At 33.2% G+C, this 23,123-nt stretch overlaps 2 protein-coding genes across 2 annotated transcripts; one reads left to right on the top strand and one right to left on the bottom strand.

Moving 5' to 3' along the window:
* Positions 1 to 956: 956 nt before the first annotated feature.
* Positions 957 to 9,371, bottom strand: LOC114173362 (DNA-directed RNA polymerase II subunit 1). Its single transcript, XM_028057698.1, has 15 exons — positions 9,050 to 9,371; positions 8,652 to 8,915; positions 8,116 to 8,415; positions 7,862 to 8,020; positions 7,544 to 7,705; positions 7,217 to 7,437; positions 6,989 to 7,130; positions 6,570 to 6,905; positions 6,176 to 6,462; positions 5,556 to 5,814; positions 2,384 to 5,466; positions 2,138 to 2,209; positions 1,954 to 2,007; positions 1,747 to 1,850; positions 957 to 1,277 (listed from the first exon to the last, which is right to left on the bottom strand). The coding sequence occupies exons 1-14, from the start codon at positions 9,131 to 9,133 to the stop codon at positions 1,748 to 1,750; spliced, it is 5,526 nt and encodes a 1,841-aa protein (XP_027913499.1). The 5' UTR covers positions 9,134 to 9,371; the 3' UTR covers positions 957 to 1,277; position 1,747.
* A 2,969-nt stretch (positions 9,372 to 12,340) lies between these two features.
* LOC114166880 lies at positions 12,341 to 22,048 on the top strand. The gene is made up of 2 exons (XM_028051758.1): positions 12,341 to 12,462; positions 21,482 to 22,048. The coding sequence occupies exons 1-2, from the start codon at positions 12,342 to 12,344 to the stop codon at positions 21,868 to 21,870; spliced, it is 510 nt and encodes a 169-aa protein (XP_027907559.1). The 5' UTR covers position 12,341; the 3' UTR covers positions 21,871 to 22,048.
* The last annotated feature ends 1,075 nt before the right edge of the window (positions 22,049 to 23,123 follow it).

Consider the following 23,123-nt stretch of genomic DNA (forward strand, 5'->3'; position numbering starts at 1 on the left):
TTCAGAGGTATGTATTGTTCAGTTCTGGTATAAGAATCCAAGTTTTGGAGTAAGCTAAGAAGTGATTTTAGTGATTGAGGAAAGTGTTGAGGTATCAATTACTCATCCTCTATCCGAAAGTTACAGCATTTTACATATGATCATAGTACAATATTAGGCAATGTTTTCTTTTGTCGTGATATCTGTGAAAAATATGTATTTGGAAAAAATATTTTCAGATCGTCTCAATGAAAAAAAAAAAAACTTAGGTAAGAGTAGTGAGTAATGAGGTGATGGTAGTGGTGGTAACGGAAAATTTAAGATTTAGGTTTGAACCCCTGCCGCAATTAACTATTGCTTAGCCGGTCTTCGACTATCTAGTGGCAAATAAATAAAGTTTCAACATATTAAACATATAAAGCAAGTTTCAAAGATTTCATTATTCAAGGAGGATAAAAGAAAACGACAAATCGATGAATAAGAAAATGATGTTATCTGGTGAATATGACAAACGTCTACGGCTTGTGCAAACAGGTTCCTGATGCAGAATCAATATTTTTCAACCCCTTTAATACAAATAATCGCGCTCAATAATTATTAATTTATTCGAGATTCCTAAGAAAAGTATTTAGATGCATTCCATTGATATTAAGTTTACCAAAATTAAAAAATTATATTGTAGATTACATTTCTATTTTTTTACAAAATTAAACAAAAATACCAAATCATATTAAATTGTTCAATTTACGTAATGAGAAAACATTTTCATAGCGATAAAAAGGTTTTAAAAGGTATAGGAAAAGACGTACAAATAATTTTATTTTTCATACCAAAATTGATATAATTGCACCATACCCTTAAAATAACCTAGAGAAGCCGAATCCATATCATATTTAAAGAAAAAGAACGCATTTAAGATAAACCAAAATGTATCATTATTTTAAGAGTAGATCCGAATATCCTTTGTTCAACGTCCGTTCCGATAACCATACACTTTTTACAAATTAATATTGTACAGTGATATATACCATCCTCAATATTTGGGGCATGTATGGATAAATGCATTAAGAGGATGAACAATCTCACAGTTCACAACCCATTCCTCAAAGAATGTTCAAACTATAAAAGCATAATTTGAATTCATAGTTCGACACTACGATGCACTGCTAAGAAGTTATTGTCAACAGCGACTGATGATGATATAGAGGATTAATACAATGCAAAGAATAGACTTCGAGTATCTCAATGTCTGATCCCTGCAGAACACAAAGTCCTCCTCTGTCCAGCCTCAAGTTGTCCTGAACATTTTACCGGACATAGGTACTTTTTCAATAAGGCTTACATTCAAACTTAGGAGAGAATAAGGCTTACATTCAAACTTAGGAGAGAATGAGAATTTGTTTTCACATATGCACAATAATACTTCGATGAAAATGCCAAATACGCATTACTTCTTTACAACATCCCTAGTTAACGACAATTGTTTCCTCAAGTTAGGGGATTTCAAGAAATATAATCATTAAAAACCCTTAGTTCACACTTCCAATTATTGGACATCAATTTCAAATCTTCCTCAAAACCTCGTTGTCAAATTCCTTTTTCACAATTTTGAAACAAAAGGAGAGGAAATTGCAGAATCAAGAAATTTTTACAGTCTACGCCTCTAGTTGTAGAATTTCTGAACTATTTATATCGTAGATTCTCCATCCAATAAGATAAAAAAATTTAAGCCAATATATCCGCGCTTCAGCAAAGCTGTTAGTTTACCTCAGCGAGTGCCTCTATCATCCTTGTCACTAGTTTGAGGAGTGTACTGGCTGGTTGACGATGGTGAGTAACCAGGTTGACTTGGTGAGTAACCAGTACTGGGACTGCAAATAATCAAACGGAAAAAGAACAAAAACAGACCGTGCTCAGGAATATGACTTTCATACAACTTAGAAGTCAAAGAATTATCAGTGTACAAACTCATACCTATATTGGGGTGAACTTGGGCTATAGTCTGGGCTCACGCCAGAATTAAATGGGCTACAAAAAAAGAAAGAATGAACAAGTCACATATGTATAGACACAATCTCCAATGCTGCCACTGTCCTTATCACGGACAACAGATGAACTGTTTAAACGTTTGACAAGACAATAAATGAATTTATCTTACCTGCTGGGACTGTATGTTGGGCTTGATGGTGAATAAGACGGTGATGTCGGTGAATATGATGGGGACGTGGGGCTGGAAAAAGATAAATTAGACATATGCTTGGAGTACAAAATTATCTAAAAATAAATATGCAGTCAAACCAAAGTTTTTGGCTAAAAAATCAAGGGAACTCATTGTGTTTGAACTTTGAAGGTTTTGTAAACAATACCAAAAATAAATATTAAAGAAGTCCAGAGAATAACTCACCTGTAGTTTGGGGATGTGGGACTATATGGACTTGATGGAGACAATCTTGGACTGCTTGGAGAATATGCCAATGAAGGACTGTACTTTGCTGACTGGGGATTGTAACTTGGGGAAGTAGGACTATACGATGGGGATGTTGGGCTATATGAGGGTGACGTAGGGCTGTATCCAGGTGAAGTGGGGCTGTAAGCAGGGGATGCAGGGCTATATGATGGGGAGGTAGGGCTGTAAGAGGGTGAAGTGGGGCTGTATGAAGGTGAGGTAGGACTATATGAAGGTGACGTAGGGCTGTAGGAAGGTGAAGTGGGACTATATGCAGGTGAAGTGGGGCTATAGGCAGGTGAAGTGGGACTGTATGCAGGTGAAGTCGGGCTGTAGCTGGGAGAAGTTGGGCTATAACTGGGTGATGTGGGGCTGTAGCTGGGTGATGTAGGACTGTAGCTGGGTGATGTTGGGCTATAGCTGGGTGATGTGGGAGAGTAGGATGGACTGGTTGGCGAATAAGCCGGACTTGTAGGACTATATCCTGGAGAACTAGGGCTATACGTGGGAGAGGTCGGACTGTAACCTGGTGATGTGGGACTGTAGCCCGGAGATGTAGGACTGTACCCAGGTGATGTGGGGCTGTACCCAGGCGATGATGGACTATAGCCTGGAGATGATGGACTGTACCCGGGAGATGAGGTGGGAGAAAATGCCATCCCACCAACATAAGGTGAAAACTGGGCATCCGACGTAGGAGACAGACGCAAATTTGGACTCAACAAATAACTAGGAGACATCACGGTGTCATGATACGGAGTTCCAGATATTGGAGAGCGAGCAGGAGTCATGCCAAAATCAAGACCATCCATATAACTAGGCAGTTGGAGCTCAATGGCATTCTTCAGCATCTCATCATTAAGATACAATGCACATTCACCTGTGCCAATGGGGGCAAGCTGACCTAGCATAATGTTTTCAGTGACACCCCTTAAGTAATCAGTCTCCGCATATACTGCAGCATCAAGCAGAATATCAACTGTCTCTTCAAATGAGCATCTCATCATTGGCCCAGTATCATTCCGGTTGATACCATGACGGGTAATGGCCATCAGATGCCCCCGATAAGTCATTGTATCACAAAGAATAGCCAAATGCCTGTAATTGACATAGGAACCATCAAACGAAATTACGACACGCAATTCATCCAAAAGAGCTCGCCGAACTGCCTCAATACCAAGAACTTCAATAACTTCAATTAAGTGGTTGCTTGTGGTCCTGGTCGCATCAACATCTTCATGGCACATCACAGCCAGAAGGTTGACACCTTCAGTATCAAGCATCCATTCCTCATTAGGCTTAAAACCTTCACTCTCATCAAACTTCTGAGTTTTAGTATTCTTTATAAAAACTTTGTTGATGTCAGCGATACCGCGCAGGGTCATTTCAGTCAGCATGTTGCTTTCTATCTTCTTTAAGAAAACATCATCTTCAGCGGATTCATCCTGAATCTCACCCTTGGGTGCCTCATCATTCATAATACGGATACGAAGTATAAGTTTTTCCGCATTATCATCATTAAATATACAAGTCAAATCATCGTCAAATTCAAGGTTAATCTTCTCTGCAATGTCAGCCATACTCAACTTCTTATCCACCATCATTTCACGATTCAGCTCTATGCGAAGCAACCAAGGTGAGATTTTCTCAAGGGCAACTTCTTCATCGGGCATTTCATAGTAGGACTTCACGAAATCAACATCCTCTTCAATTATTGTACTCATCGGATCCGGATCATACCACACCTCTGTAGCTTGTGTCACACTCCTTAGAGTGGTATATTCTAGAGCACACTGCACACTCTTGGCTCTCTCTTTAGTCTTACCAACCTCAGGATTCAAGTACACAGACAGAGAAGGTGTTTTAATTCTCTTTGCCACATTAATGATTTCCCTTAACCTAGGAACACCAAGAGTAACATTCTTTGCGCTGACACCAGCATAATGGAAAGTGTTAAGAGTCATCTGAGTAGCAGGTTCACCAATTGATTGGGCAGCTACACAACCAATCATTTCTCCAGAGGCTACGAGCGACTGCAAGAACCTTGATTCTATTTCTCCCACTACCCACTCAAATGCCTCACGAGAGAGCCTGTATTCCTCCAAGACCCTTTTACTTGCGAAAGTGCTGCGAAGAAGAATGTTAAACAGGAGAGTAGCATTCTTTTGAGCTTCTTGACTTAAAAGATCTTCACCAGGAACAACCTTAAGCCGCTCCTGCAGCTTATCAATGGCTTCCACAATTTCCATTGGATGCATATCAGAAGGCCTTCGGAAATCAACCTTAAATGTCTTCTGAGCATTCCAGATAAGCCTCTTCAAGTTAACAGGTAGTGGAAGAGAACTGTCACCACTAGGGGCTATCTCAGTTGCAAGTTGATATCTATCAGCTTCAAGTTTCTGAACCTCGGCCTCAAACACATTACGAAATTCTCGGATGGTTTTTAAGTCTTCTACAGGCTCTTCAAGCATGTAGGTAGGCTTCCAGTTTTCATCATCAAATTCATACCTAAACACCCTATCAAATTCTGTCTTTTTCATTTTAAGGGAATCCAGCTTCTGTGTTTCAATCCAAACGGCGTCCATACCATCTTCCCCGTAAAGAAACTGTATAACGTCTCCCAAAGAATTTCTAACAGTCCCATCATATTTAACCATGATGTCCTCCATAGCCTTTACCAGTCGCCTCTGGATGTACCCAGTTTCAGAGGTCTTCACGGCAGTATCAATAAGACCTTCCCTACCACCCATGGCATGAAAAAAGAACTCTTGAGGGGTCAACCCTCGCAGATATGAGTTCTCCACAAAGCCACGACTTTCAGGCCCATAATCATCTTTTGTGAAATGAGGCAATGTCCTATCTATGAACCCATATGGAATTCGTTTACCCTCAACGTTCTGTTGGCCCACACAAGCAGTCATTTGAGATATGTTAATAAAACTTCCTTTGGAACCAGCTGTGACCATTGCTTTCAGATTGTTGCTCTCAGATAAACTTTTTTGAGCACTATTTCCAGCATCATCACGAGCTCTGTTTAGTGTCTGAAATTATCAAATATGGAAGTTTGTCATAATTACCCAAAATAAAATTTTAATATTATAACAATGTCAAAAACAGTCCAATATTAAACCTGATTCACTCTGTTTTCAAATGAATCCATCATTGTCCGACCAGGCTCAGCCTCCAACTTTTTCTCTTGGGCATCCCTGATAAGTTGTTTCACTTTCTCCTTAGCTGCTGATATAGTCTGATTTATGGTTTCCATAGTGGACGCATCAGCAATTGTATCACCAATTCCAATGCTAAAAGCATGCTGCAAAAGCCAGTAGTTTACAAGCCACTGAGTATGCCCAAGAAATTTCCGAGCTGCATCAGGACCAACCTCTTCCCTGTATTCAAGTAGACATTCAGTGATATAAACATAGAAAAAAGGAACCGATTGAACTAGTTTCCAGAACAACTAAGTCACTTTTAGATCAATAGACACAACCCCTGTCCTGAGCTTGTAGAGGTAGATTGATTATTACATAACCCAATTCATCTATTAAGCAATGTTATCAAATAGCGAAAATGGCATTTGGCTCTGAGCCCAAAACCAGCCTTATAAATATCACACATGATGTGGTGGCCAGAACTGTGGCCGACAAGTTATGCACACTAAAAAAACAATAAAACAAGAACTTTGTTAAAAATAGCATACGACAAACTAATTTAATAACATTTATAAAACTATAACAATAAGCTGCATACCAAATCACGTGAATGAGACTTCCAGTAGATGTTCCAAGTGTCTTTTTGCAAAGTGTTCCAGTAAGTAGTTCGCCTTTTTCAATTCTGACCATGGTATCCCCAGGGGTTATGGATCCCCTTTCATTCTCACTGTGCCAACTAGAATATCTAATTAGATTTATAGGCTTAGGAATGATGAGATTGAAAACTTGTTTCCCTGTCCATAATGGTTCTGGCTTCAATATTGCAGGAGTAGGAACTTTCCCATCAAAATCTTCCCACCACATCAATATGTTCATGAAAACATCCTAGTTATAAAAAAAAGGAAAGTTCTGATCAGATTATATATAAAGTCTGTACAACAACCATGCGGCTTAAATAAACTGCAACAGCAGAAAAATTCACTTCGTATAACCTTTGGGATAAAAGTATCTCTCTTAGTGATTTTTCTGCATCCTAAAAGTGAATCTTGGACAATTCCCATCACTGGCCTGTTTGACTGTGGTGACACAATGCATTTAGGCACCATCATAAGCTCCAACACCTCAGCTCTGGTTTCAAAAGACTGAGGAACATGCATATTCATTTCATCCCCATCAAAATCGGCATTATATGGTGAAGTTACGGACAAGTTAAGCCGGAATGTAGAATATGGCATGATTTTGATTCTATGCCCCATGATGGACATTTTGTGAAGACTAGGCTGACGATTGAAGAGAACAAAGTCTCCATCATTCAAATGACGCTCAACCTAAAACCACAACATTAAAAGCTATTAGAACGCAATGAGAGAAAACCAAAATGAACAATATCATCATTGTTTAAAAGCAGTACCTTGTAGCCAAGCTCCAAATGGTGATCACTACTTTTCTTTAAATATCTGAGATCGAGCCTTTGTCCATCATCACGAATGATGTACTTGGCACCAGTTTTTCCAGGCGGAGGATGGGGTCCATACTCCACAAGTTCCTTCAACCTGATTTTTTTTCATTTCAAATATTTTCTGTTAAAAAAGGAAGGTAATGCACCAATTGCAACAGGAAATGCATACCAAAATACAACCTTTCAATGTTGTATGGAGTCACGGTCTCAGGGTATGTTAGATTCAAAGCAATACTCCATGGCACTCCCAATTGATCAATGTTGATTGTTGGATCAGGTGTAATGACTGTTCGAGCAGAAAAATCAACTCTTTTACCCATCAAGTTACCTCTAATCCGTCCTTCTTTTGCTTTGAGCCTGCTACATATTGATTTGATAGGCCTTCCGGATCTTTGAGTAGCCTACAAAAATAAATAAGAACTAATCAATACTTCATCAAAAATTTAAAAAGCCGTTGAAGATTATCGGAAGTATATATCCATAGAAAATGCTAAATTCCTGTAATACCCTTGGCAGTCCAGGCAACTCATTATCAAAATATGTTGCTATGTGGAACTGCAATAATTGAGCAAACTCAGAAATAATATGTGCAGGAGATCCGTTCCTCTCCTGTCTCTTAAGATTCTCATTGTGCCTGATGATCATAGCCAGCTGATGAGTTAAATCATCCTACAAATAAGGAAGAACCAAAAAAGTTAGCAAGTAACACACGGATTAAAAAAGTTTTACTTCACATGATATCAGTCAAAATGACCAAGGAAAACTATAATTAAACAAGATACACTTGCAAAAATTGCAATAACCAAGAGCGCATAAAAAACTTGCCTCACTCCTAGAGGATGTGTCCATCATCACAGAAGGTCTCACAGGTGGAGGAGGAATTGGAAGAACTTGTAAAATCATCCAGTCAGGACGGGCATACTTAGGGTTCAAGCCCAACAACTGACAGTCCTCGTCGCTTATCCTTTTCAGAACACCAAGAACCTTCAATAGATATAACAAGTCACCAACTACATCAATTCCTGCAACAGTGATCTTAAAAGTGCTCATGCTAAATATCCAGAATTAAGAACAATTACCCTTTCTGCAGAAAGGGTTTGTTTCCTCTCTACAGGTTCAGGAAGCTGTTCTTGATCATCACTTTTTTTCCTTTGAGCTTTGTACTCTGCAATCATTTTCATCCCCTCAATCGTAATCTTTGGTTGCTGAGCACCACAGCCACCGCGACTCTTTTTAACTGGCTCATCGGTATCTTGTCCAGGAATATCAATTTCATCTCCCCCTTCACACTTGCCTTTGTTTTTGCAAGCATCCAGAATCTTTTTCAGCCTGTTCTTGGGATTCCTGATCCTTAAAGCTAGCTTAAATTTGTGATCATTCTGCATAAAAGGCAATCAACATAAAAAAACATTGGATTCCACTCTCCTACACTTACAAAATAGAAGATTAAAAAATAATTTGGACAACAAATTCCCCTCTCCTCTTACTAAACAGACAAAATCTCCAATTGACCACAATTCACAACCAATTGAACTCAGATTCCCCTATTTCTCATTTTCCACAACCTCAATAGCTAATCAAGTCAGTATTATGCAAAGCCCACTTGCAAAAATACCTCGTCAGCTAGAATTTTAGAGCAGTTGAAGCACACACAACGCATTATAGTCAACACGGTCTTTAGAAACCCAATGTGAAACATTGGCTTGGCAAGCTCCAAGTGTCCAAAGTGACCAGGACATTCAGCCATACTCGCCGTGCAAGTGTCACACTTGAGCTTTCTGTCAATAGTTCCAAGTCGAGGGTCACTCAATCCTCCAACCTTCGGCTTCCCTCTCTCCGTCGTCTCACCGTGCTCAATTTGCACCACAGACATTTGCCTCTGAAACACACACACATAAACCAATCAACAACTTCATAGCACCACAAAACTGGAAAGAAACACTCGAATCCATTTATATTCGAGAAATTTCGAAACAAATTGAAAGAATTAGATAGTGGCTTAGGGTTTATTACGATCTCATCGGGACTGAGTATTCCGAACTGAACCATCCGGACTTTGGCGACCTCCGCCGGAGAGAACGGAAATCGAATATCCATGTCAAGGATTACAAGAAAGAATTTCTGCAAAGATTAGCGCAAGAACTCTCGAGTCAGAGGAGTAGATTTCTGCTCGCCGCAGAGGATTTTTGCTCTTTGGGAAGGGTTTCTGCTAACCCTAGTCTCTATTTTTCAATCCCAGAGGGGAGTAACAGATTTTGTATTGGTTGTTGCATTCGTCTTCTGAAGTATTAGGGGCAGCCCAAGCCCTAGAACTTGAAACAAAGTGAGAGATTATGTATTTGTTTCTTCTTTGGTTCTCTTAAATATCAGGGAAAACACAAGTGAAGATCGCTTTTCCTTTACTATCAAAATAAAAAAATAATTGTCATAATAATTATTAAAAACAATTACTAAAATTTATATTAAAAATTTAAAAGGTGAATACATGTCAAAAGTTAAAAAAATTGAATAGTTATTTTTTTACTCACGCAAAATAAATTATATTTAGAAGGATAAAAACAATAACATATGTTTTCAAAAATAATTATAAAATATAAAAATATAAAATTGTAAGATAATATGTATATCAAAAAAATATTCTTTACTAATAATATTGAATAGTGGTCACCAAATCCTAAGCTTTATATTTTAATCTTTGAAACAAAGTAGAGAATCACATACCCATTCAATCATGTGGTCTAATAATTTGTTTATTTACTTATTTTCTTAAATATTAGTACAAAAAATAAACTTCTATATTTTTTAATAAATAATAGTTATAATAGCTACCTAAAAATAATTAATAATTGTTAGTGTTTTGCATCATTGAAAAATATAAGTAATTTGTAGTGTATTATGTTAATGAAGGGTGTAGAATTACTTTGAGTTATTTATATATTTTTTTTAAAATATAATTAAAGATAAAATATAAAAAAGTATATGTCCTTATATATATTTTTCAATTGTCACTCTTTTCTCTTTTTTTTAGATGATAGAAGTTTCCACCTCCCTTCATACATTCTTGGTCTAACCCAATAAATGCAGTTTCATGGAAAGTTAACACTAAGAAGAGAATTAGCATAGCTGAAGTTCTAATAAAAGACACAATTCCATTGCATAGACTATGAATGTCATTTTTGAATTACAATATTTATCTTTATATATATATATATATATATATTATTTTCGAATACTCATATTTTGAATTGTATTGAAAAAACAAAATATGATAGCCATTTTTTTCCTTTTCTTTTTTATACACCTTAACTAATTTCTTCACTAGCCACAATTCTGGTATAAGTTTTTAGGAACAACCAAAGCATCATAAAAGCAAATAACAACTTCATCAAAACACTAATAACCTCTTTTTAAAATTATATAAACAGTTTAAAAACCAATTTCTCCACACACTTTTATAAGAAAAAAATGAAAAAATAAATTTCATTTTCTCATAAACTAAAATTATTTTGTTAACAAACAACTTCTATAAATTAATTTATGCATAAATACATTATAGTTTTAAGAAACAACTTTTTTTTCCTAAATTTGCTTATTAAAAAATGTATAAATAAGACCTCGATTATGCATTTGTTTAGTCAAAGTTTTATAATATGGTATTCTGACATGGAATTTATTGTTTTTAATCCATATTTTTAGTCAAAAACAATAAATGTGTTGTGGTTTTCTGGGCACATAGTAGATAGAGAAAAAGAAAATCATCCATGCCTAGAGTTTCCATATAAGACAATTCCTAGCATAAAACTTCATTTCAATATAAATCCCATTCAAGTTGTTCAAGATTGAAATCAGTCATTAAATATGATGGGTATCATTTTTTTTTATTCATGTAAATGTTCCTATTTTTCTATCATTTAAATACATTTTATTATATACAGTTCAATATTGTATTTGTTCTAAAATTTTCATACACAAAAGGGTTGCAAAATTTGCTAACAGCTAGTCTTTTTGTTGTTCTAAATCTTTCAAAAATTGAGTTGTTTCTCGATTTCATCTGTTGCGTCTAACTTGACTGACAGACTCACCCTGCACAAATAACTAGAGAAATATCAATCTAAAATCAACACAAAAATAAAGTTTCTCTAGTTTAATAACAGCTGAAATTTTTTAACATATATGTAAGTACCGAAAACAAAGTTGCATGATTTATCTGCTTGATTGGTTACTTGACAAATCATGCTCAATCCAAAACCATTTTTTCTATAGAAAACTTCATCAATTTCATAAAGATAGCACAACACACCAAAACCATCCTCTCTGATTCAAAAAAATCCGTACCCGCGGGTATCCGTGAATAAAACCCGCAACGGGTAGGAAATGGATATTAAAAATGGATACCCGCTACCCGCAGGTATGGATATTTTTGATACCCGCATGTTAACGGGACGGCGGGTACGGGTATCATAGTATCCGTACCCGTGGATACCCGTACCCGCTAAACTTTACCTTATATATATATATTAGTAAACAACATTATGAGTCTTCATCCAATAATGGTGGTCAGATTCTTACCCCACAAATGAGTAAATTACTTCCATATACTGTGGAGGTATTGATGTGTCTCTAAGACTGGTTATGGACCAACATGGAAGGTAATGAAATTAACACTTTTACTTAGATATTTTAATTAAGTGATTGTTAGAAATTTTTACTCAACTTCTTATGTTTTAAGGCTTTTCTAGATTAAAATTGGACAACATGAAACTTTATACAATGTTGCAAGAGGTGGACATTGATGAAATTAGTAATTTCTTTAATATTTTATTCAAAAATAAACTACGATATAAATTGGTAGTGATTTTTATTTGTTTGTTTTTCAAGAATCAATCGGAGAAAGGAGACTTGTTGATCTAAACACTAATTATGGTTAAATATTTATTTTTTTAAATATTTTTGTAAATACCCGTGGATACCCGCAGATATGAAAGAAATAGACGGGTACCCGCATAACGGATACCCGATGGATATGGGTACGGGTACGGGGCAAATATTTTTCCAACGGGTAGGATACGGGGGAACTACTACCCGTACCCTACCTGCCCCGTTGACATTCCTAATCTTGTGTATCATTTTAGATAAAATATAAAATAGAGTGTATAATTATTTTGTAAGTGAATGTTATTTGGTCTCTTTATTACTTTCCCATTACCATTGGTTAAACATTTTTTATTTATTTTAAGTTATTGAATATTGTCGTATATGATCTGCAAAATTTGATTTAAAAATTAAAAATAATTTCACCTCAGCAATGAAGCAGTGGCATCGTGTGTCCTTTTTCCACAACCACACGCTTTGGACTTTTCGCAAACACCTTGTACTTCTACCTCCGGCACCTTCAAAACCCTTCTCCCACACCATAGCCTTCACACCATTGCCGATCATGGCCTCTGCGTACACCTGCACGGCGTGCGGCTCCAACCTGAATCTCAACTCCGTCTACGCCTTCCCCCCGGACTTCTACTTTGAGGCCGGAAACAAGGACTCCGTCTCCTTCTCCGCCTTCACCGCCATAGACGCAGCCAAGTTCAAGTTCGAGAAGGAGGACAAGATTCGCCCCTTCTTCGAAACCGTCAACTACTGGGGAATTCAGAGGAAGAGGACCAAGATCAAGTGCAGCAACTGCTCCTCTCTCCTTGGCCATGTCTACGACGACGGTCCACCGCTTACCAATTCTCCCGGTCAGTTTCACATGGGACCCAGCCAAGTCATACCACGAGAACCAAGATATAGGTTTAAGACCAAAGCTATCACAATCGCTTATACTTAATTTCAATTTAACTCTTTTGTTATACAGATCACCGAAGCTTATATAGCTTCTGTAATATTCTACAGTTCTCTTTGAATTTGTGTGTGTCAATTTTTGCTGTTACTATATGTAATTTGCGTTCTTGATTGGTACTTTGTGTTAAGAAACATAATAGAGCACTGGTTTATACTTCGATTACAGATTGAATTGCGAATTGGATATGGCAGGTATTTTAGGTATTTAGAAAGAATGGTTAGAAAGATCAACTAGGGATATCTGATATGATAATTACAAACAGGGAAAACTGGAATTCATGCCACTTCGTTTAAGAATAAATGGAGAAAGAAAATTTTAAGAGCTTAAGAATCTACTCTATGGAGACTATACTTAAATTTTCTATTAATTATTATAATTATACTCTGCAATAAACATTGTAACTACAAAAGAATCTTTCTGTTACCAAGTTCTGCTCCTCCTATATTGAGGGATCTGCAGGTAAAATTTCTGATCTGGAGAAAAAGCATAACTGTTGCTTCAAATAAAGGTTTCTTTTGTTTTTTTTTGCAGGATGTGAACTAAAATCTATAATTTTTCTGAACCGCGTCCTCTTGTAAAATTCTTTTTATGTTTCTTGCTATAATTGAACACAAAATTAAACCAATCTTCTCCAAGCTACCAAAGCTATTTGGTGGATGAAAGAACGTGGTAGGAGTGAAACTGGACGAGTTAAATAGAATGTACATTATATTCGAGAAGTGTGTGGTGACTTTTGAAGTTCACAAATTGTAAACATTTCTAAGGTATGATGCTAACAAGCTCAAACTCCAATTTTGGATCAATCTTTCAATTGACTTTTCTTTTTTGGGTTAAATATGTTTTTGTCCCTCAAGTTTCAATAAATTTTGGAATTAGTACCTCTTCGAAATATCAATTTAGTCCTTCATTTTTAAAAATGTGTGAATTTAATTCTTATTACCAAATTTTATTAAGTTTATCTAACGTTTCAAGCGCATTTCATGATAGTATTTAAGTTAATATTGAAGCAAAAAGTGTGTCAAACAGCGTAAACAATTCAAATACTATCATGAAATGCGCTTGAAACGTCAGATAAACTTAATAAAATTTGGTAAAAATGACTAAATCCACACATTTCTAAAGATGAAGGACTAAATTGGTATCAAAGTTTTAAAGATGGACTAATTCCAAGATTCACTGAAACTTGAGGGACCAAAAACATATTTAACCCTTCTTCTTTTTATGTAAGTAACCTAATATTCCGGCCACCACGAGTGATATTATACCGATTCCTACAAGTCCCTTGTGCTGATTTAGCTTCTGATATAGTCCCTTGGACTTGTTTAGATTCTTGGGATCGAAGCCCAGCTCTGAGAGTTTCTTATGTGAAATTGCATATTCTTTAAAAAAGATATCCTCGTCCTGTTAAAATTAAAAATTAGATCGATATTATCAATACAATAAAAAAGTTAGCACAGTTGATGCGGTTATGACATCGTAATCACCGAAAAAAACTCAAATGGCTCAAAATGGGAATTCGAGATTTAAATCTAATTTTGTGAGATTGAAATTTGAACTGTTCGATTTTATCTTATAAATGTAATTTACTAACTGTCCCATTGTATAATTTGTAACTGCATTAAATTTCTATTTGTCCCAAAGGGAAAAAATGTATTTCATAAAAAGGAAGGCTTTGGTCGTTACTTTTGCATACCGTTCAACATAGTGACGAAATCTTTGATCCTCTACTAAAGCATAGTCCATGGGAAGCCTCGAAAAGGATGAACCCTTACTCAATAGTTCCCTGTTTCCTTGATTCAAAGAAAATAGTTCAGTGTTGCGGGGAATTTCAACTGTATACTTTGAAATGGACAAATAATTATAATCGTGTAAATAAATATCTTACTTAAAATAGGAGTTATCAAACTTCAAAGGTTCATTTGTCCAGTTTCTTTCTTCAAACTTATTGCGATCTTCATGCGTCTCACCCTTAGGTGTCTCTCTCTTGTCAATTGAAGCGAATAAAAAAAAGTTATGCATATATATAAGTAGCGATTCCTGGACATATCACTCAGTTTTTTTAATGATTATGAATATATTGCTTACCAGTGGTACTTTTGGATGCATAACTCTTATTAAAGAATGGCCTCCACATAGAACTACAATGTCTTTGTCTTCACTTAGTCTCATGCCACAAAATTTTTTCCTTAAACTCCTTGCATCTAAAAATTTTCCATTTAAAAAAGAATTTTCATAATAATAGCGAGCCAAGATTATAAATACGTTGGATAATCATTGTTAACAAAAACCAATTTCAACTTTAACTGGGAAGACAACCCAAAGGGAGATACATTCATAAACGGTTGTAAAAATTAGGACTTAACAACCAACATAAAGTATTACCTTCTTCACCATTTAGAAAGTGTGCTTGGACTCGTGGACATTCATTTGAATCCTAACAAAGAAAATATATACATTATACAAAAATTAGTGATATATAAAAATGAACTAATGAATAATTAATAACTTTCAATTCAAACAAAGCTACTACAATACATTCATATATTTTAATGATAAATCAAAGGTCAAGAGACCTCAACGAAATCCTAAAATACGTGATTTATAATAAGAAAAGAATTTCACCCTCATTAAATGTGATTAAAGAAAAAAAAATCAAAGATTCAATTGTCTTACTATGTTCATTCATAATTAACTACCTAAGTGTTGAGTTTTCATTATGTTTAATCAATCTATTTCACTAAACATAAGCACTATGGTGTACCTTTTATATATATATATATATAAATTCACAATATTGCTTAGATTTTTAGGAGTGTCTTATTATCTACATTTTTGTATGAACCAAAAATCTATATATACACATGAGTACACCTTTTTGCCGGGAACAAAGTCAATAGTTGGACCCTGAGTGACCTCTATTGCAACAACATCAGCAAGCTGAAACGCAAATTATCCAATTATAAGAGTTAATATAATCAAACTTAAGGTGATTGAATCCACTGTAATATAATTAATTTTTGTAATCATCATAATACATTTAAATAGTAGCATATTGAAAACAAAAAACCTGGTAAAGGTCTGCGTATGAAACTTTTTTAAGTTTAAGTTTGTGCTTCACTATATCTGTTTGGGGAAGAAATTAACCAACTTTAAAAACAAAACAAAAAAAAAGAAGTTAAACAAGTGTCGACATAAATAAAACCAAAGAAATGAGAAGTAATTAAATTGACCACAGTATTGAACTGCTTTTTCCAATTCCTTGATTGCTTCGTGTTTAGTGCTGAATCTAATAGAACCATTGGGGCCTCCGGTTCTGCTTCTGGCATCGTACGTTGCAGCATCGTTCCACCTGTGTGCAACATTAAGTAATCACATACTTGTTTGATTTTAAGCTAAATTTTTAAAATCATCTTCATATATTAATCATTATCCAAACACGTTAAAAGTATGAAAATTAACATAGATGAGATGAGCGTGTGCACGTTTATCCATAGATTTAGATAATCAACCTACATTTTGGATCTAAAAAACAAAAATGAACGAATAAAAGTTCAATTTAGAATCATATTTGGACGAAATTAAAACGTGAAGTTCTTAGGGAGTGACGTACGCTAGTTGAAGCATGAGAGGGGCGCATTTGTTGTTGGCGACGAAGGAACGAAGTTCACGTCGAGCTATCTCTATTTCCTTGAGATACTTTTCGTCAACTTCACCCATATTCTGCATCGAAGTTAGTTTGATGATACAGTGCAACGTATAAATAAACGATGGAGAGAGAACACAGTGATGCTGATGTTGACGATAATTGCAAGTAACGAATGGATTTCACCGCTCTGGTGCACGCAGAGGAAAAAGAATTGTTTTTTCTGGAGAAGAAAGGAGAAAGGAATTTGTTGTCGTGTGTTTCCATCACAACCCAAGCACCAACGAGATTCACCAACATGAAACGCGTTTTAAAACTATTTTAATTATCATTTTTTTAAGCTTATTAAAACAATTGTTTAGTGATTGTATTTTAAAGAATAATGATATATTAATTCATTTTTTTATTCATTTTTAATCCACTACTCTCAGCATCCTTATATCATCACATCACTACAAAAAATTAAAATAGATAATTTAAGGACGTAAAAAAAAATATGTTAAAATATCATTTTCCGTATTTTAAAACTCCTTTCAAAATGAAGAAGACGAAAAATACTTGGTTGTAAAATTTATTCTGAAAAAAAAAATTATGTTGGATTATGTAAAAATCACTTTATGTTATCACTGGGAATGACAAAATAGGTTATGGTCTTTCGTAAAAAATAAGATGAGTCAAGTTTTAAATTTTCAACTCCTCAATCAATTTTAATGTGACTTTCTTAACCCTTTAAGTTGTAACATAAATAATTAATATTTATAAATTAAGTTTTAATTACTGGTTATAATTTATAATAAAATAATTTAAGATGTAAATATAATTATTATTTAATTTATTCAATTAAAAATATTACTTAATAAATTTAAAAGTTAAAATTTATTTATATGATTAAATATGATTTTAATATATATATATATATATATATATATATATAAATGTAAATGTAAATGTAAATGTAAACAAAATATAAAAATAAAATAAAATTTTTTGGCAAGTCAGTTTCATCCAATTTAATAGCAAACCAATGGCGGGACGAGCCAGCTTGTTTTGGGTTCCTAATTCAAAGAATATCATATAAATTCTAAACTCTACATCATCAATCAAATACTAGATAAACCAAACAAATAATAACAATGTAAAGATTTAGTTAGTATTTTCATCTTAATATTTATGGAGTTTATTTAATGTGATTCTTTAATTTTACTTTTTCAATTCGGTGCTCCTTTTATTTAAAATTAATGTAATATGGTTTTTGTTGTGTTAAATTGATATTAACACCATTTTGGAGGTCAAAATATCAGTGCTTTGTTTTGTTTTTTTACTTTTTTTGTTAATTATTTTCCTTCTACCTTCCATCACCCCCTCTTTTTCATCACACATTCCACTCATTACCCTTTTTAAAAAAAATAAAATAAAATAACAACTCGAAATCAAAAAGTTTAATTTTGAAAAAACCCATTTGTCGTGAGTTAAACTCAAAATGCGGGATTTTATTGTTTCACTGAAAGGTGAAAAGAATCCGAAGAAAAGTAGGAAAAAGGATTAGAAGAATGAAAAAAAAAAAGTGTAGGAGCTTGTGGTAAAAGGAACGAATAGGAATAAAAATAAATAGAAAATGTCAAAGATGGTAAATAAATCCTAAAAGGGGGAGAGAAAGGACAAAAAATGGTGAAAAGGGGAAAATGGTGATGAATGGGGTAGGAAGATGACCAAAATATGTCTTAAGCCTATAGTAAATTAACAAAGAATAGTTAAAAAGAGGTTAACAAAATACAAAAGGTCAATGTGGTTCAATTGAATCATTAATTATTAATTTCAAAATCTATTGACAAAAAAATAAGTTTAACATTTAATGAAAGATATAATTTTTCAGTAGAGACACAATAATTGATAACAAAAAAATTTAAGCATAATTTATCCTTATAAAATTGATTTATAAAGTAAGATTTATATTTATTTATATTATATAATTTATGTAATTTGATTTTATCTTTAATCGATGTGTGATATCCAACACATCCCTCATGTTAAAACATATACATAATCTTGAATGAGAGACTATATATTTTTGAGTAGTATGATAATGGATGAATACTAAGACTAACAAATAGTAACATTTGTTAGGATAATTTCTAACATTATTCTCATCCCATATTAAAAAAATGAACTTTAAACTTAAATCAATCTTTTAAATTAGTTTTATTAAAGAAATTGAATTTAAATTTTATTTCTTATCATAATATTAAAATCGGACTAAAATTATTAAAGGAAACAATAATAAATCACCAAAAATATTTTAACTATTAAATTAGATATTATTGAACTATCAGCAGTGGCGGATCTTGACCAAAAGCGTTGGAGGGACTAAAATAACGACCAAAATAATATAATTTTGACATCATTAGATTCAATCATTAGTATAATGCTTCAAAAAATGATTTCTTTAACTGAACATTTTTTTATCATTAGTATAATGCTTCAAAATATGTGAAGAAGTATAATCTATCTTGTTTTAGTCCATAATTTCATTTTCATCACTCTTAAACGATTAATTTATTATTTCATTATTTATCAATATACCTTTTTTGTAAATAATACTAAAAAATAATTGACTATAATCTAATAAAAAATTGAGACATGTAATTATTAAAAGAAAAATATATTCATTATTATTAATACATAATACACTATTTTTTTTCTATATTCATAAAAAAAATATACAAAAAGCTCATGAAATAAAAAATAAAAATGTTTTCATTATAAAGTTAAAAAAAATTGAATAGTTATTTTTTTACTCACGCAAAATTAATTATATTTAGAAGGATAAAAACAATAACATATGTTTTCAAAAATAATTATAAAATATAAAAATATAAAATTGTAAGATAATATTTATATCAAAAAAATATTCTTTACTAATAATATTGAATAATGGTCACCAAATCCTAAGCTTTATATTTTAATCTTGAAACAAAGTAAAGAATCACATACCCATTCAATCATGTGGTCTAATATTTATTTATTTACTTGTTTTCTTAAATATTAGTACAAAAAATAAACTTCTATATTTTTTAATAAAAAAAATAGTTATAATAGCTACCTAAAAATAATTAATAATTGTTAGTGTTTTGCATCATTGAGAAATATAATTAATTTGTAGTGTATTATGTTAATGAAGGGCGTAGAATTACTTTATGAGTTATTTATATTTTTTATTTTTAAATATAATTAAAGATAAAATATAAAAGAGTATATGTCCTTATATATAATTATATTTTTCAATTGTCACTCTTTTCTTTTTTTTAGATGATAGAAGTTTTAACATTACTCAATAAGAGAATTAGCACAGCTAAAGTTCTAATAAAAGACACAATTTCATTGTGTAGACTATCTATGTCATCTCTGAATTACAATATTTATCTTTTTATATATATATATATATATATATATATATATATATATATATAATTTTCGAATACTCATATTTTGAATGATAGCCATTTTTTTCCTTTTCTTTTTTATACACCTTAACTAATTTCTTCACTAGCCACAACTCTCGTATAAGTTTTTCGGAACAACCAAAGCATCATCAAAAGCAAATAACAACTTCATCAAAACACTAATAACCTCTTTTTAAAATTATATAAACAGTTTAAAAACCAATTTCTCCACACACTTTTATAAGAAAAAAATGAAAAAATAAATTTAATTTTCTCATAAACTAAAATTATTTTGTTAACAAACAACTTCTATAAGTTAATTTATGCATAAATACATTATAGTATTAAGAAACTAATTTTTTTTTTCCTAAAATTGCTTATTAAGAAATGTATAAATAAGACCTCGATTATGCATGTGTTTAGTCAAAGTTTTATAATATGGTATTCTGGCATAGATTTAATTTTTTTTAATCCATATTTTTAGTCAAAAACAATAAATGTGTTGTGGTTTTCTGGGCACATAGCATATAGAGAAAAAGAAAATCATCCATGCCTAGAGTTTCCATATAAGACAATTCCTAGCATAAAACTTCATTTCAATATAAATCTCATTCAAATAGTTCAAGATTGAAATCAGTCATTAAATATGATGGGTATCATTTATTTTTCATGAAAATGTTCCTATTTTTCTATCATTTAAATACATTTTACTAGATACAGTTCAATATTGTATTTGTCATAAATTTTTCATACACAAAAGGGGTGCAAAATTTGCCAACGGCTGCTAGTCTTTGTGTTGTTCTAAATCTTTCAAAAGTTGAATTGTTTCTTGATTTCATCTGTTGTGTCTAACTTTTCTGACAGACTTACCCTGTACAAACAACTAGAGAAATATCAATAAAAAAACAACACAAAAAAATAAAGTTTCTCTAGTTTAATAACAGCTGAATTTTTTTAACATATATGTAAGTACCTAAAAAAAGTTGCATGATTTATCTGTTTGATTGGTTACTTGACAAATCATGCTCAATCCAAAACCATTTTTCTATAGAAAACTTCATCAATTTCACAAAGATAGCACAACACACCACAACCACCCTCTCTAATTCAGAATTTGAGCTAGATGTACAAGTTTATGAAGCAAATTATGTGATTGGGAAAGTTAAACAACTCCTCAATCTTTTTTCAAAAAGTATATTTAACAAATAAATACAAATTAATAACATCTTGTGTATCATTTTAGATAAAATATAAAATAGAGTGTATAATTATTTTGTAAGTGAATGTTATTTCGTCTCTTTATTACTTTCCCATTACCATTGGTTAAACATTTTTTTTTATTGTAAGTTATTGAATATTGTCGTATATGATCTGCAAAATTTGATTTAAAAATTAAAAATAATTTCACCTCAGCAATGAAGCAGTCGCATCGTGTGTCCTTTTTCCACAACCACACGCTTTGGACTTTTCGCAAACACCTTGTTCTTCTACCTCCGGCACCTTCAAAACCCCTTTCCTCACACCATTGCCGATCATGGCCTCTGCGTACACCTGCACGGCGTGCGGCTCCAACCTCAATCTCAACTCCGCCTACGCCTTCCCCCCGGACTTCTACTTTGAGGCCGGAAACAAGGACTCCGTCTCCTTCTCCGCCGTAGACGCAGCCAAGTTCAAGTTCGAGAAGGAGGACAAGATTCGCCCCTTCTTCGAAACCGTCAACTACTGGGGAATTCAGAGGAAGAGGACCAAGATCAAGTGCAGCAACTGCTCCTCTCTCCTTGGCCATGTCTACGACGACGGTCCTCCGCTTACCAATTCTCCCGGTCAGTTTCACATGGGACCCAGCCAAGTCATCCCCCGAGAACCAAGATATAGGTTTAAGACCAAAGCTATCACAATCGCTTATACTTAATTTCAATTTCACTTCTTTTGTTATACGGATCACCGTAGCTTATATAGCTTCTGTAATATTCTACATTTCTCTTTGAATTTGTGTGTCAATTTTTGCTGTTACTATATGTAATTTGCGTTCTTGATTGGTACTTTGTGTTTAGAAGCTTAATAGAGCACTGGTTTATACTTCGATTAGAGATTGAATTGCGAATTGGATGTTGCAGGTATCTTAGGTATTTAGAAAGATCAACTAGGGATATCTGATATGATAATTACAAAATAGGGAAAACTAGAATCTGCTCTATGGAGACTATAATTAAATTTTCTATTAATTATTATAATTATACTCTGCAATAAACATTATAACTACAAAATAATCTTTCTGTTACCAAGTTCTGCTCCTCCTAGATTTAGGAATCTGCAGGTAAAATTTCTGGTCGGGAGAAAAAGCATTACTGTTCCTTCAAATAAAAGTTTCTTTGTTTTTGTTTTGGAGGATGTGAACTAAAATCTATAATTTTTCTGATCTGCGTCCTCTTGTAGCATTATTTTTTATATTCTTGCTACAATTGAACACAAAAATTAAACCAATCTTCTCCAAGCTACCAAAGCTATTTGGTGGATGAAAAACGTGGTAGGAGTGAAACTGGACGAGTTAAATAGAATGTACATTATATTCGAGAAGTATGTGGTGACTTTTGAAGTTTACAAATTGTAAACATTTTCTAGAAGAAGATGATGATGATAATAAGCTCAAGCTCAAACTCCAATTTTGAATCAATCTTTCAATTGAATTTTCTTCTTCTTATGTAAGTAATCTAATATTCCGGCCACCACAAGTGATATTATACCAATTCCTACAAGTTCCTTGTGCTGATTTAGCTTCTGATATAGTCCCTTGGACTTGTTTAGATTCTTGGGATCGAAGCTTAGCTCTAAGAGTTTCTTACGTGAAATTGTATATTCTTTAAAAAAGATATCATCATCCTGTTAAAATTAAAAATTAAATCGATATTATCAATATAATAAAAAGTTAACACAGTTGATCCGGTTAAGACATCGTAATCACTGAAAAAAACTCAAATGGCTCAGAATGCGAATTCAAGATTTAAATCTGATTTTGTGAGACTGAAATTTGAACTGTTCGATTTTATCTGATAAATGTAATTTACTAACTGTCCTAATGTATAATTTGTAACTGCGTTAAATTTCTATTTGTCCCAAAGGGAAAAAATGTATTTGATAAAAAAAAGGAAGGCTTTGGTCGTTACC

This window comes from Vigna unguiculata, chromosome 2 (genome assembly GCF_004118075.2).
Source record: "Vigna unguiculata cultivar IT97K-499-35 chromosome 2, ASM411807v1, whole genome shotgun sequence".
NCBI lineage: Eukaryota > Viridiplantae > Streptophyta > Magnoliopsida > Fabales > Fabaceae > Vigna > Vigna unguiculata.